At 46.2% G+C, this 15,907-nt stretch overlaps 1 protein-coding gene across 3 annotated transcripts in view; it reads right to left on the reverse strand.

Annotated features, from left to right (window-relative positions):
* Window positions 1-965: 965 nt before the first annotated feature.
* The window catches only part of LOC6588258 (homeotic protein ultrabithorax), a 78,876-nt gene continuing 63,934 nt past the window's right edge, over window positions 966-15,907 (reverse strand). For 2 of the 3 annotated variants that reach the window (XM_002014126.2, XM_026995412.1), the window contains exon 4: window positions 966-2,117. In XM_002014126.2, coding sequence (XP_002014162.1) covers window positions 1,813-2,117 — 305 coding nt within the window. In that variant the 3' untranslated portion in view covers window positions 966-1,812. The remainder of the gene's footprint in view (window positions 2,118-15,907) is intronic. The other variant, XM_026995413.1, reaches the window with a different exon arrangement.

Below are 15,907 nucleotides of genomic sequence, written 5' to 3' on the forward strand. Positions count from 1 at the left end.
TCTTTTAATTTTTTGTTTCAGTGTATGTATACATCAACGTATTTCGGTTGCATCCTCGTTGGCGTTGGCGTTGGCCTTTGCCGCTGCCGCTGCCTTTGCATCTAAAATCTATAACATTTAACTTATTTCTTAGTTACGTATTTGCATCTGTTTCCGTTCCGCAGATATTTTCTCTCTTATTGTTTGTCCATTTATACTTGATTTCCACGTAAATACATAAATGTATATATATGTATATATGTATATCAAGATCTGCATATGTGTATATCTATATTCGAATCTTAGGCTCTAATTACGTATACATCTTGTGTGGGTTTTCTTTCTTGAGGGATAACCCTCAATAAATTGGGGATAAGTTCCCGAACTGAACTGAAAGACGAAGAAAGACTCGATACACGTCGGGTTAGATGTATCTTGTGGCTTGGTTCGAGCACAGCTCGTTGAATCAACTAAACTATATATTGGTATCGGGAACGGTACCGTTATCCTTATCGGTATGGGTATGGGTATGGGTATGGGTATGGGGTCACGGGTATCATATCTCTCTTTAGCATACAACTTACGATCAATTAACGGAACGAGATCAAAAGCAATTTCGCATGCGAGCGGGAAAACAAAGCGAGCTCGCGAACTACTATTTCTCAAATATTCTGGTCTCTGGTCTCTGGTCTCTGTTTCTATGCTCTATCCAGAGACGAGAGAAACAAATGGAGAAAAACAAGATGGTATAGCTAAAATAAAAATAAAAATAAAAATAATAATAACACAATAATTAATTCGTTTTCTCTTTGTTTTTTAGATTTTTTCAAAACCAATAATTTATTTTCGTTTGCCAGGGCAAACGATTTGTCGTCCTCCTTCTCGGGGCTACTGTCGGATAATCTCATCAACGCTTTGTCATTAAACTAAACATAATAATAAAATTAGGAATTAATTTAATTTAAGAGTTAAAAACACTACACATTACTTAAAGAAACAGCTTCAGTTTAGTCGAACTTCGGCGCGAACTAAACAAATTCGTTTACAAATAAACAGAGTTAACTAAAATTGCATTATTTTATTCCATTAGCACAAACTATACACATTCAAATATCATACGAGTATCCTTCAATACGTTCCACTTCGGTTTCCCTCTCGTAATATTTTACTTTGCTAACAAATTCTATTTATATTTAAGTTACATTTTAATAGGTTGCTTTTCAATCATTTTTGTTTTGTTTTCCTTCTTTCTGTTACATACATATCTTTAAATTGGTTTAAAACTTGTTTTTTACCAAAAAATTCATATCAACAGAACTATGCTTTCTTTCAACATTTATATTCGTAGTTTTTTTTATTTTTGTATTTTTGAGTATTTTCGCGAAACATAATTTAAACATACCTGTAAGCAACAAAGGGGTGGGCGGGGCAGGGGTTTGTTCGAATTTGGAAAGACCTTCTACATATGTATGTATGTATGTATTTTTATAAACATAATCTTACGCCGCGAATCAATTTCCATTCTTGTTTGTTTGAAACTAAATTAAAATTGTGTTCGTTCTCGTATATTTTGTATTTTTTAGTTTTACTTCTAAGTAGGTTTGTAATCCGCCTGCGTTGCGCTCTTCCACTACTTTTGTTTACTTAATCTATTTAATTAGTTTGTAGTTTTGTTTTACGTATTTTCGGTTGCTTCTCAAACGCTTGAAATAATGCCTTTAGATTAGTTTCGTATTCGCACATTACCATCGCAATTTAAATATTATTCATTTAAGTAAATAGTTCTTTTGTTACAATATAGAGTTGCTTTGTATTTGTATTTTGTAATTCCGCCTAATTCTGGTCTAAGTGTCCGCCTTGGACGGCCGCCGCCGCGGCTGCTGCCGCCGCAGCCTTTTGCGCCTGCGCCTGCTTCTCCTGCTCGTTCAGCTCCTTGATCGCCTGTATCTCCTTTTTCAACTTCATCCGCCTGTTCTGGAACCAGATCTTGATCTGTCGCTCCGTCAGGCAGAGGGCGTGCGCCATCTCGATTCTCCGTCTGCGGGTCAGATAGTGATTCGTGTGGAACTCCTTCTCCAGCTCAAGCGTCTGGTAGCGGGTGTATGTCTGTCGGCCGCGTCTTCGCAGACCATTTGTACCTAGACAAGATTGAGGAGAATGTTAGTAGGGCTCGTAAGGAATTACATATATGAACATATGTATGTACATATGTAACTAAAACATTGACAAAGTCTTTCTATCTCGCTTCCATCACGAAAGGAAGTATGTCCTTTCCGATTGGGCTGTGCGTTGATGAGTAAGTCGAAAAACCGACTTTATACATTTTTCGGACAACATTTTTTCATCGATCAAATAAAATTGAAAAACTGCAACAAGCTACTCAACGTTTGTGCTGTTGTTTGGCTAATGTCGTAAATATAAATTCCCCTCCTCGAACTCAAATTGAAACGATCATCAGCGCAGACGTAGGCAGCAACATCCAGCAATTGCAGCCAGCGGAAAGGAAAGGAAAGGAGAGGAAAGGAGATCTCCAGCGGCAGAAACCTCAACTGCAAAAAATACATTTCATTTTTACGAGTATCGCCATTTGCCAGATGCATTTGCGGCTTGCGGTTTGTGGTTTGTAGTTTTTGTTTCTTTGGCGAGATCGTTACTTTAAATTGATCGTTTGCTGCTGTGGCAGGCTGATGTTGCTGCTGCTGACTGTCATTGCTGCAACATTAAAGTGAAAAGGAGAAACGTGCGAGCATTCGGCAACGGGGTATAGTCGGGGAGAGTTGTCTACTTAAACTGCAGTTATGCCAGATAATGCCCGTTTAATTGGCAACCTGAGTCAGACGAGGACAGGCATTGAGTCTCATCAACATGCAGTCGGTGCTGGCGTGTTTAATCTCTGATTTTAAATATTTATGAAGTTTAATTTGCCTTCCAGTGCAATAACTCAATTTCGTGTGTGTTGCAAGGCACTCACTCGCACTCGCACTCTCACTCTCCCTATTCATCCATGGCTGCCTCTGTCTCTGCATCAGAGGGAAAAGCAGAACCAGACCATGTCTGATTTTATCAGAATTTACTCTCCGCTTCCGCCTCGCCACGAAACGAAGGACGGACGAAAGGGCAATGTTAACTTTCGCATTTTGAATTCCGAGTCTCTTTCTCCGATTCTGGGCCTGGGCCTGGGCTTGAGCCTCGGCGCAATGTTAAGTTAAATATTATGAGCATTTATTATGTTATAAATTTGGCCTTAAGGTATTAACAAATTTATGCCGACACGAAAGTCATAAAGTGAAAACGCATTTATCTTTCACTCTCACATAAACAGACGAGCCCGATTATTACACTTGCATATGAATATATGTATGTGAGGCGAGTGCACTTGTGTGTGTTCGTGTGCGACAGACTTACGTGATATAAATGGCGAACAATTTTTATAGACCATAAAAATTATATGAAAATAAAGTTGGCAGCATCCAACAAAGAAAATAATCATCCATATAATATGTATGTATATATGTACGAGTATACGAGTATCTATATATCTGCAGATACATTTTTGAACGCATTTATAAAGCCATCAAAGTGAAAAATTGTAAACACCCATTAAAGGTGACAGAAAATTGGCCAGTGACAAGTCGGAATGCTTCTCAGTAGATATTGGTTATACGACAGTATAGATATGTGATGTGTATGTACATATGTCTAAAACGGACTACCCAGTGCACGAAACTCATCTCTATTCATTAGTTATAATGTTCAAATGGCTTATGGACATTCATAGTTTGCTAAAATGTTGATTTGAAGATGATATGAACTAAAAATAATGTATAAGAGGTACTCAGAGGTATGTAGATACGATTAAGGTATATTAGGTTAATACTAGCAGTTACTTAAGATTTATTTTAAATATAATATCATTTCCATTCGCCCACTCCCACAAAGCAGTTGTCTTTTTTATATCGAGATAAAACACAATAAGGAAATACGAAAAGCGTAGAACGCATAAATAAATTTATTTAGCCCTAAACCTGTTTGCTGATTAACTTAAATCCGCTCCCGCTCCACTGCTGCTGCTACTCCTCCTGGAGTATTCATCACGCCGAGGTTTTAGCAAAAGTTTCATCTTACTCTGGAGCTGCCGGCAGCGGAGTACGTGAGCTGTGCTCGACAATTTTAAATGGAATTTGTCACTCGTCGGCCGACTATTCAGATGTCCGCCCCGAAGCCCTGCCATGCCTTGTACTCGTATATGCAAAAAAAAAAAAAAAACTTTTTCGAAACTTTGGTTTGCCCCTACTTTTCTCCGCTTTTCCTCTCCTCTCCCGCTTGGATTTTTTTCCATCGCACTGGCCAAGTTTCAAAATTTATTATGCGAAAAAGTGCGAAATTCATTTTGCTTCTTTGGCTTCTTTCTTCATCTGCGTCCTGCTGTGCTGTGCTGTGCCAGTTTCTTTTGTAGACTTTTCGAAAATTTTTGTGTATTTCTAAGTACATAATTTAAATGCTGGTATGTGAGGGGTCGGGCCGGGGCGGGGCGGTGCGAGGTGGGGCTGGGTACGGTCGAGGGGGCGGCACAATAAAACTTTGTATGGAAAGGCGCGAAATTTCCCGTAGATAATTTAAACGAGCCAAAGAGAGGGAGAGTTAGACGGAGAGAGAAAAAAAGGAATGTGAACGGGAATGAGGATGGATGGTGTATGGTGGAGTCGGAGCAGCAGAGAGAAGTGGAAATCTTTTTCCAGAATATTTATTTTTTCCAGTTGGTTTTCCGTGGGGCCACCCTGAGTTTCCTTTTCCCATTCTGGAGATACATTTTCAAGGTTCTGTCGTAGTCGTCGTCGTCGTCGTCGTCGTCTCCGTCATCGTTTGGGCGAGCAGCTGTGCCCGTGTCGAGTCCTCAGTACGTGTTATATTTTTTAACTTAAATTCCTGAGGGATTTAAAGTTTTGACAGTTTACGTGTCTCCCATTTGCAGCGAACTTTGAACCGAAACGAAACGAAACCAAACGAAACGAAGCGATAGAAGCTTCTCTCCGTCTCTCTCTCTCTCCCTCTCGCTCCTTGTGTCTTCCTTCTCTATCCATCTATGGGTGTGTGTCCCTCGGACTGACTCACCCCTGTTCGGAGCGTTTCCAGCGGCAATAAATCTCCAGGTGACGGCGACTCCATGTTGCATGCGGCACAACGTGTGATCTATGCTTCTATTATAACTATTTATATACCCTGATACAAGCACAGATACAGATGTATCTGTATGAGTGCATGTGTGGTATGTGCTTGTGTTTGTGTTTGTGTGTGTGTGGGGAAGACTACTTATATTTAATTCGATTTTGTTTTTCGGTTTCTCCCGCCCAATTGCTCCTCCTCCTCCTCATCCTCCTCCTCCTCCTCCTCCTGCTCTAATTTATTTCCATTTCTTGCCATCGTCACGAGCCTGTCCGAGAGAGCCCTATATAGGAGGTGATATTTCTGTCGCAGAGCTCTTCTCCACCTTGATGCACGGGGAATACCCGTTTAGCAGGAATTCCTGTAGGGGTTACGACAGAGGACCTATTCTTGGTATCTGTAAGGCACAAAATTTAGATGCGCAGAGATTACTGGGAACTGGAATCCATCTATCTTCGGTATGCCAAGACTTGGATCAACCGGAAATTGATTCCCCTTTTCGAGGGTTCCGTTCCAGCAAACAAAAGGAGGGGCGAAAGAACTTGGGAGAAACCCTTTTCGGGCCCGACCAGGAGAAATCAATGGCAAGTCGATTAATTGGTCCGTTTGGCACATATGTGTCTCTCTAACACCCCATCGAACCCATCGAACCCAGCCCCTGCCTCACGAGTTTTATTCGCAATTTAATTAAATCTATTTTCGTGCGTGTTTGTCATGGGCGTGTTTCACCTTGCCTATGATGTGCACACACACCCACGTCCCACCCACTCTCTGGCTTTGGCTATACATAGGCATCTGCTGTACATATAAATATGTACATATGTACATACATATATCTGCGAATATATGCATGTTCTCGTAGTACTTGCACCCCTCTGGATTGGAGTGTCCATAAAACAATTAAATGCGACGACGGCGACGACTACGGCGACGCACAAAAGCCACAGAAAGTCGGTTGAGACGGAAAACTAATTTTCCGCACTGCCAATCGAGGACCACTAAATCTGTCAATTAAATTGGCCGCAGGGAGAACGAGGGAAAGGCGTTGGCGGAAGGTGCTTCCCGCTTCCTTAGATCTGTGTTCAGACGTGATTATGGCCCCTATGCCTATGCGGGATGTTGATGCTTGCGGTGGCAAATGCGCAATTGAGTTGCAATTGCGAGCACGAACACGGACGCAATCTTTGAGATACACGCACACTGCAGATAAACACACACACGTATGTACGTACGTACGTACGTATGTAGGTATCTGCAACTGGCAAACGGCAGACTGCAGCCCGGATTGCAATTGAAGTTGCGACTGTGTGTGCGTGTGGCTATCAAATTTTGAGATACACGCTTAGGGAGTGCACATGGCTCACACCGCACCGGGGGGGTGGTGCGCCACCCGGCAACCCCCCCCCAAAAGTATCTTATGGCCACGCAGTGGGCCGCCCGAAGCCTGCCTCAAAGCATTGGGCCTTTCGATTTTTCTCAAATATCCTAGGCTGGGGCAATCAGTTTTTAATTGCTTTTCGTTGGCGCACCCGAAAGGGAGGAGGAGAGTACCCCTACTACACTGCAACTGCAACTGCATCTGCATCCCCGCAACCACAAGGAGCAGGTGGTGGCACCTGCCAGCTCTCTCCCAGTGCGAGCCAAAAGGATGTGCCGTGCGGAATGTGTGGCATGCGGGATCGGTTCACATCCCAATGCCTCTCACCTGATCGACGGATTCGTGGCGCGTACAGCCTCCCAAATTGTACTTCAGCATAATTGTGCCCCGAAAACTCACTCTGCGAAAGGGGCCGAAAGTTGCAACGCGTTGGCGAAATTTCTGGCAGATCGCCGATAAAATCGGCTTAACGAACAGGCCGACCGAATAAGCCGCACGCACAGTTTGTTTCCCCGACTTATGTTCGATTTTTGGTAATTGTGGCTTGCATGCGCAACTTTCAATGGCCGCCCGATGATCTGAGAAGTGGAACGGGCACAGTGCAAGGGAAAGGGGAAAGGGGAAAGGGAAACTGGTTTAGTTCGGCCCTACCCCGACATGGCGGCGTCTCTCTTGCGCATGCGCAGGGACCCGCTCGTCATTAAAATAATTCATTGCCACGGCGGTGGCAGGAGGATTGCGACTGCGACGGCGACTGCGACTGCGACTGCGGTAGCTGACGCTGCAACAGGTAGCCGGGTCCTCGACGGGTCCTCGACGGGTCCCAGCGAGAGCTGCTCTGTGGCTGGAAGAGCAGGGTGCTCGGTTCTGAGTTATGGCTGGGCATGTACTGTCGAGCAAGCAATTTAGTTGGGACTGTTCTTGTTTTGGGGGAGCAGAAGCCGAGAGGAGACCCGTGATGAAAGCAGATACACAGAACATCTTTAAAGTTGAAACCCATCGATCACTTGTTGTAAAGCTGCACTTCCAATTGATTGCTACCAATTGAAAAACACGAAATAACAATTAGGGTAATCTTCAAACGTTTTCCTTTCATGTCGGGGAAAGCCTGGACGTCTTCCCTCTCTTCCCAGTCCATCAAATTGAATTTGGCTGCCTTGTCATGGCAACTAAAACCAAATTTGTGTTTGAATGAATACATTTGACTGTTTATTGTCTCTATTTTGAATGTGAATTGTATAATAATGCCATCATTGGCACACCGAACAGACTTCGGGTGGTTCACACTGGCAGGGAGCCGGCTGACCCAGTGCCCCAACCCCAACCCCAACCCCAACCCCAACCCCAACCCCTAGCCCGAGTCCAGGCCTAGGCCAGAGCGCGACGAAGCTGAACGCGGCATTTGATGTGGGTTTATCTTAATAGCTCAATTAATGGCCCTGCTACGCCGTACCCCTTTTTCCTAGGGGCCGATCCAAAAAAATTTGAGCGCGACCCGCCATTTCCATACTTGCAAAGACCAAAACCAAACCATGTAGGGCCGTTTATGTATGTGTGTGTGTGAAACGCCTTCTCATCGTGCTTTAACCTCGGCGTCATCATTAAAATAATCAACGACTCTATTTTGGCTCCGCTTCAAGTTCTATTTCCATTTCCAGTTTCAGTTTCGTACAGAAAGAGGGACAAGCACAGGCACACACACTGCCACGGACGAGCGACAGCTGGCGGAACGCATCGATAGAGATACAGATACATTTACAGATGCAGATACAGATACAGATACGAAGACGAAATCTTAACAGTTGAAATACGAAACACAGCAAAGGCATTTGAAGAAGATGCGGACAGAGCGTGACTACGAAGATGAAGTTGTTCGATGGGGGATTTCTGTCCAGCCAAAAGCACAGAATTCACAGCCAGAGATATCAGAAAGCAGACTCGGATCGGACCGAACCGGACGGACGGACGGACGGACGGACGGACGGACGGACGGGCGGACATCGAATAAATAAATAAGTGGCACGATGTCAAGCTGTTTCATATCTGCGGAGAGCATCGCAGGCAGGACGACGATGTTGGCTCTGCCCCGGGCCAGTCGGAATGCGCTGCCACTCGTATATTTTCGATTTCAGAGCTCATTAGACAAAAACTAAAAACGCACAACTCAGAAATTCGCCCGGATAGATACGATTCAGTGGATGGGATGGGTCTGGTCTGACGTCAGGCTGCCCCCGATAATTATCGATTGGAGTTATGGCAGCTCGGGAACGGAAATGTGCAACATTTCCGCACTTTACCCAAAACGGGCCACAACTCGTAAAAATCAGCGCCAAATGTCAAATCTAACTACCGATAGCCGGCAAAGAAATGCCTTGGAGTGAAGAAAATGGCTGCCGCTCCGATAAGACTCCGGGTGGAACTGTTTACGAGTATGTCTGAGGGGTGGGTGCCAGCGGACCGCTCCCAGATACAGATCGGACGGCGGCTGCAGCGCCATTTCGTGTATCTGTATCTTTTAATTGCACGCGAGTGCGCCCATCTGATCTGTCACGCCCACTCGTTCGCGACTCTGGTTTACTGCGGTCTCTTTCTTCTCCCTTATCGGCCAAGAAAATCGCTTTGAATTTGTATTTAATTGCCTCTTCGAAATCGAGGGATAGCCCCAGGCTATGCCACTGCATACATTCATCCTTAAAATGTGCGCTCCTTTTAGCATTTGCAGTAAATTGATTACAATTAGTGGAAAATAAGTGGCTGAGTGGCTGAGACTTAACTTGAAACTCAATGTCCTCTCTATTCGCAATCCCAGAGTGTTGCTCATTGGGAAAAGGCCTCCATAAAAGATACAATTTTTCTCATATTCGCTTAGTCAAATTTCGAGTGGAGCCCAACTTTGGCTAATAATTACGAGGGGAAAGCTCCGCTTATCCAATCTCATGCAACACCTTAGCTCGTATTACCCATTAGCTCGCAGTCCCCGCTCTGAGGTGGCACTCTGATGGGCGGCAAGGGGTGTGCGGGGGGGTTGACTGTGGGTGCAGCCGAAACTTCATTAAGGGCACATAAAAGTAAACAAGCGAAAAGTGTCGGAATTTCACACATAATTGGCACTTGAAGTTTTTACTTTTATTTGGCCCCAAACTGAACGACAAACTTATGGTCCGTCCGACTGTGCAAGTCGCATGCGGAGAGCAGGCAGAGCCCCAGTCCTGGTCCTGGCCCAGGTCCTGGCCCTGGTCCTGGTCCTTGGCAATTCGGTTCGAAATCGGGCTGAGGTCTGTGTTCGGTCTTTTGGGGTCACAGCAGCTGCTTCTCGGCAGCTTCTCTTTCTCTTTCTCACTCTCTCTCTCTCAATCTCTTGCTCTCTCTGTCTCTGTCTCTGTCTGTTGTTTCTACTGTGAAAAAGTGAAAGTTAAGAGCAACAATTCTTTTCCTCTTTGTATTTGTTGGTGTTTTTTTAAGCCCCATCTCCCCTGCTCGAACGTGTGAAACTAACAGTTAATTTCGAGACTGCAGCCCCCTCCCCCTCTCCCTCCCGCCACCGATTCCGGATCCGAATCCTGCGCGTCCACTGCGTCCTCTCCTCCGGCTCACCCGTATATGAGTGTATTTGTGAGTGTGTGAGAGTGTGAGGAGGCGAGTTTGTCGTTGGAAAGATTTATGTTGAAATTGCCGTGGCACCAGATCGAACAAAACGAAAAACAATGCCCAGATACAGTGGGGCAAATCGTACTTAAATAGGACACAACTATTCAAAATTGTATCTATCTTTTATATATGTAGCCTTACACATACATGAATACGTATGTATGTATCTGTAAGTCGTACACTTTTTGCTCAGTCATTCATCCCATTGTATCAATGGGGGGATGCAGTTGGTCGACTCTGTGCCGCAGTGGCTGCTGCTGCTGTCCTCCCCCACTGTTCCCACACTTTTTTGCAATCAATAACATTTTCGCAAGTGAATTACTTGCCATTGTTTCGCTCATCCCTCGGACAAAGAATTTACGGCTCGAGAGGGCTCCAGGAAAGGGCCCAGTGAGCCCCAAAAGGGGAAGGTGTTCTGGGCGAAGAAAGTGACAAAGTTGAAATTTCCATTTCCATTGTAAGTTGGAGTCGCCTCCTCCCTCCTCCCCTGCGCAGATTTATTATGGTTTATAATGAACTTGTAAAGTAATTATGCGCTGCGACGCGTACGTACGTGTGCCACCTTGGCGGTGGTAGAGCTGAACCACCCCCAAGGCGGCACCTCCATCACCACCACACCCAGGCATTACTCAGTCGCAAGGCAACCCTTTTCAAAAAATGGCTCTTGTCGTGTGATTTTTGGTCCTCCAACCACCAGCCACCACCCACCGCCGAGTCTTTGGCTGCCGTTTACGCTTGTAATTACACGCTTCATTGTTGAAAGGGAACAGACCCAGAAGCAGGACGGGAACGAGGACGAGAACGAGAACGAGGACGAGGACGAGGACTTGGGGCAGTCATCTTGGATGGACCCGCTTGCGTCGAGGGTCTCCATTTTGCATGTTGTTTCGTCGCCTCGCTCTGGTGTCGTATATCTTCCTTCTAATTGGGTTTCGTTGTGCGCCGTGCCCGCTAATGTCAACCTTGCTGATGTTGTCGTTGTCCCAGCCCCATGCGTGCTCCGGACTCTGACTCCGACTCCGCTCCGACTCCGCACCGTCTCAGACTCCCGATTCACTTAGTCTGCACATGCAAAAGACGCTGGGGATGGATCCCCAGCCGCCAGAAACTGTGCCCGGCCAGAGCCATTAAAAGTGGGTGGCGGCAGGCGCTGGCGCTGGCGCTGGCGCTGGAGTGCTGCTTGAGGAAACGGAAACGATGAGCTTCGTCGCTTCTTGGGATGCTGTTCTCTCCGCCGTCCCCCCTCACATGTGGATGTGTGTGTGTGTGTGTGTGCTGTGTGCATTGGGGAGCCAAGGAGCTGGCTGGCGTCTGGTGAGTTATGTTGCATGCTTTTAGGTGATTTAGCCCACGTTTGTATGCACAAACGTCTGCAGGGTTTTGGTTTATGTTTTGTTTAACTAATATTTTGTGAAATCTTCTTTGGGAATTATGAACTTGGCTGGATGCTTGGCTGGCTTGACTGGCTGGCCGCAACTGCAAACTCCCTTTGCCCCTTCCGCCTGGCCGAAAGTTTTTCATTTTGCTCCTTGCCAATTTCACACTCTGCCAAACGCTGCAGGGCGGGCAATAATTTCCAGCCAATAGGTTGCTGAGGAACGAGGTGCGCCAAGGCAAGGGGTTAGGGTGCGCCAGGGACATGGTCCGAAAATGTGGAAAATATTGTGACATTTCTTGCTGCTCCCACACGGGGTTCCATGTGCAAGTTCTTAGTGAAATTCCACAGTTATTTCTAGCTCTATTAGCTCTATTTATTGAATGCTTCCATCTACATACATACATACAAATTCCGTTCCAATAACGTCTTCCTGATCGACTTTCGCAGAGGCTATACGGCGGAATGATTGTATTTCTTTTTTGCCCGGCACTCTTATTAAGTGAAGCGAATGGCGAATGGCACCCGGCTGTCTCCCGTAAATCAGACCTCTTCCCCACTCGATTCTGGAGCTGGAGCGCCTCCTCCTGGGGCTGGCTGCGGGAGTTTCCCAAGCGCCCAAGTCTTTTCTCACATATTAAAAAAGAAGGGAGAAAACCGAAACACAAAAAAAAAAAAACAGAAAAAAATCCCTACAACGCTTTGCATAAAAAATAAAGCACCGAGTCATGTGTGTGTGACATCATATCGTATATTGTCGCATGAATTTACGTGACCATATGTTGTCGCCGGAGCGCATAAATTCCAAGTGGGGCACAGACGGCTCGGCTCGGCTTGACTGGGACTGGAACTGGGACTGGGACTGGAACTGGGCTTCTGCTTCAGTGCCTCAAGTCCCGCCCTAACCCTTCACCCGCCTCACACATTTCACATTTCCCAAGTGCTGATATTTCGTTCGATGCTCGTTTGACTTCTGCAAGTGCGGAAAAAAATACACCAAAAATTTATTGAATTTAATTTGAATTCGCACAATGGCCCCCGCAACATCTGGCACTTGATAGCCGGGCCCTCGCTCCATCTGTATCTGCATCTGTATCTGTATCTGTATCTATATCTATGTCCGTCCTTGTCTCTTTGTATGCACCTATATCATTCCTCATTCGTTATTAGATCGAAACGGGGCTCGTATGAATATTTAAGCCGCCCTCAACTGCGCCTCCGCCATCGCCTAATGAAGCCGCGCAAAATTCGTTTTTAATTGCCATCGCGAAATCCCGAAGATGGCGGCAGGCAGAAAAATTTCGTTTTAATTGCTGCCCAGAATCCCAGTATGCCGGAGTACCGGATCCCCAGACTCCAGCAGAAATATTGCCACTTGTGTTTTTTAGTCCCCCCCCCCCCCCCCCCCTCTCTGGTCCTCAGTGGGCAAAAAACTCGATTTTCCACCTAATGGATGAAGGCAGAATTGTTGCTTTTGGAAGAGGAGGCTGGTGCTGGGTCTGGTGCTGGTGCTGGGTCTGGGATTGGGTCTGTTGCTGGGTCTGGTGTTGGTCTGGGCATGGGCATCGGCTTCGACATCGGCACAGCAGCCAATTAAAGGCATGACATAAATCCAGCTGTGACTTGTATTGGGTGTTTCCGCCTGCGGCCCACATTCTCCATTCCCCATTCCCCAATCCCCATTCTCCACTCTTCACGGCAAAGACAGCGCCAAAATGTTCAAGATTGTTGCAAGCCCAAACAAAACAGAGGAACGGATCGGCGAACGGAAAAAACGTGAAGTGAGTAGAGCTGGGGCATAGGAAAGGAAAACTTTGCCCAACCAACCAGACCAGACCCGACCCGACCAGGCTGGCTGGGGCTCTCGCTCGCTTTTCATGCTCACGCCCGTTGTTTCATTTTACAATGTGCTTTTTTCCTTTCGGTTTTTCGGTTTTTCTGTTTTTCTGTTGTCTTATTGCATTGTACGAGTATTTTTCTACTTGAGTTGGCACAACCGCCTGTGAGCCCCCCCCCCTCCTTACCAGTGTTTCGATTGTTGCTGGTTTCCCGTTGGCTGTTGCTTTTTCTGTTCGGCAAAAGAAACCGCAGCTTATGCTAGGCCTTCGCCATCCTGTCCAATCCCACACCCAAAAAAAGATGTCAGTTCTGGGTGTCCCCGGGGGTTCAGAGTTCCCCTCACATTACAAATTCTTGAGAGAAATACTCGATTCCGCGTCCGACTCGAGTTTGAGTCCAAGTTAACTAATTTATGTCGCAGGACTTTGAATTAATGAATAAAGGGAGAGGGCGCCCAGATGGATCGTCGGGTGGAAATATGTAAATTACTTGCAAAAAGCACAAAAGTATATAAAAACATTAAACTGAGAGGCGAAACAAAAAGAAAACAGCGCCACACGCCATCCAAAGAGGGCCATGAAAACTTTTGTCTTATAAAGTGAAAATTCCGCGGGCTTGGGCCTCGAGCCTCGACCAGATGCCAATTCTCTTTGTCCTCGTCCAGGACGCACTTGTCCGAAACGAAACTTTTCGGAAAAGAAAACTTGGCGAGTTATGAGAGGGATGCCATGGAAGTGACATCATGAATATGGTAAGTAGGCAATCAAATTAAATAAATATATTTTTAATTGAGGGGCTGATCTGAGTGGGATTGGGGTGCGAATTGGGGGATTGTATTGGGCGATTGGTGTGATTGATAACTTCACTCCCACCAATATTAAAGTGTTTATTTTGAGTACTTTGAAACTGCTGAAGAGCCAGCATATACAGATGGGTGACCAATAAAATTAATAATCATAGTAATTCATTTTGTTCTCCAGTGCGAGGGTCGCAATTAAATTTTGCGGCCATAAATCGAGGCGCGGAGGGTTCGAGAGAATTGAATGGCCCTTCGCCCAGGCCCACCCAGCCCCCGTATAACCCATCGGGAAAAGTTCGGCAATTAAGATAGAGAGGAGAGTACGAGAGCAGTGGCGGGGAGGCACAGACACACAGACAAACGGTCGCATCATGGCATTATCTTTGGGCAAACAGACATGACAACGAGGAACAAATAAATCGCATAAAATATAATTATGAAATTTGTAGCACGAGGGGGGTGGAATGGGGGACTGGGGTGGTTGAGTGTGTGGGCGGAGGATGCACTGCCTTGAGTTAATACGCGCCTTGTAATTAACTTGTAATTTATTGGCTCAAGTTTTTAGCGGTCTCTTCCTGGCTTTCTTGGCTTTCTTTGCTTTCTTCCTCGTCTCTGCTTCGGTCTGAGGGTCCGCTTCATTTGCGGCCTCTTCTTTCATTTTCTTTGCTTTTCTTAGATGTTTCCCTTTTCGTTTTTCGTTTTTCCATTTTCCTTTTTTCGGTTTTCGGTCTCCTGGCTCATGGTTCATTTTGTAAACTTTCTCCTGGCGCTGCTTTATTCGCAACAAAATGTCTCGGAAAATAAAGCTAATTTATATGGGGTCCGCCCCTTCGGTGCGTCCCGCCGCCGCGGCCACCGCACTCGCCCACCTTTAATATTAAATGTTACACCAGGGACACATTTCGATGAAATATTTCGTAAAAAGTGTCTACGAGAGAAAAATTTGCTCTCTCTCCAGCTTCAGCTGAGGTCTCCCTACCTCTCTCTCTCTCTCTTTCTCTCTCTCTCTGCCACTCCTTGTGCCTGCCCCTGCCCCAGATCCTGCCCGTGTCTCTGTCCCTTTCTGGGTCCATGCGTCTTGCTCAAGTTGCGTTCGCTGGTCGCACAAAACTTTCTCCTTGCGGCGCTCCACGCCTTCCGCCTCAGCCTCACGCACGTGGCAAGAGGAGGAGGAGGAGGAGGAGGAGGAGGAGGAGCATGGAGCACAAGCAGAAGATGCTGCCGCCTGGCATTCCTTTTGTTTTACTCCGAGTGCGCCTGGAGCGGGGAGGGGCACTGCGTGGCAGTGGCGGGGGTGGGTTCTTGGGCCTGGCACGGCCCAAGAATTATTACCGACCAAATAAGCGATATTTCTCGAGGGATGAATGTGCTTTGGTGCGTGTTTTATTTTATTTCGTTGAGTTACAATCCACCATCTAACGGTACACGCTTTCCCTTCCGCCTAGGGGTGGGTGCTGCCACATGGGCGGGGGCGGGGGCGGTGGTGGCGTTCGGTGCGCATGCCAGAAGGAGGTGCACGGGAAATGTCGAATGCGAAATTAAGAAAACATGGCAGTAAAATTGGGTAATAAATCATTGGGGGGGCCTCAAAGTGTTACTTCCATGGAAGCGCAAAGGACGAGTATACAAAGTATACAAAGTACGGGGCCCGAGATCTCATGCTTGGCACAGTTGGAATTTGTTTTGCTACAAATTAGATGGGGCTTGCCACACATCCTTCGGGGAG

Source organism: Drosophila persimilis, unplaced genomic scaffold, assembly GCF_003286085.1.
Source record: "Drosophila persimilis strain 14011-0111.01,24,50 unplaced genomic scaffold, DperRS2 tig00000000-arrow-pilon, whole genome shotgun sequence".
NCBI lineage: Eukaryota > Metazoa > Arthropoda > Insecta > Diptera > Drosophilidae > Drosophila > Drosophila persimilis.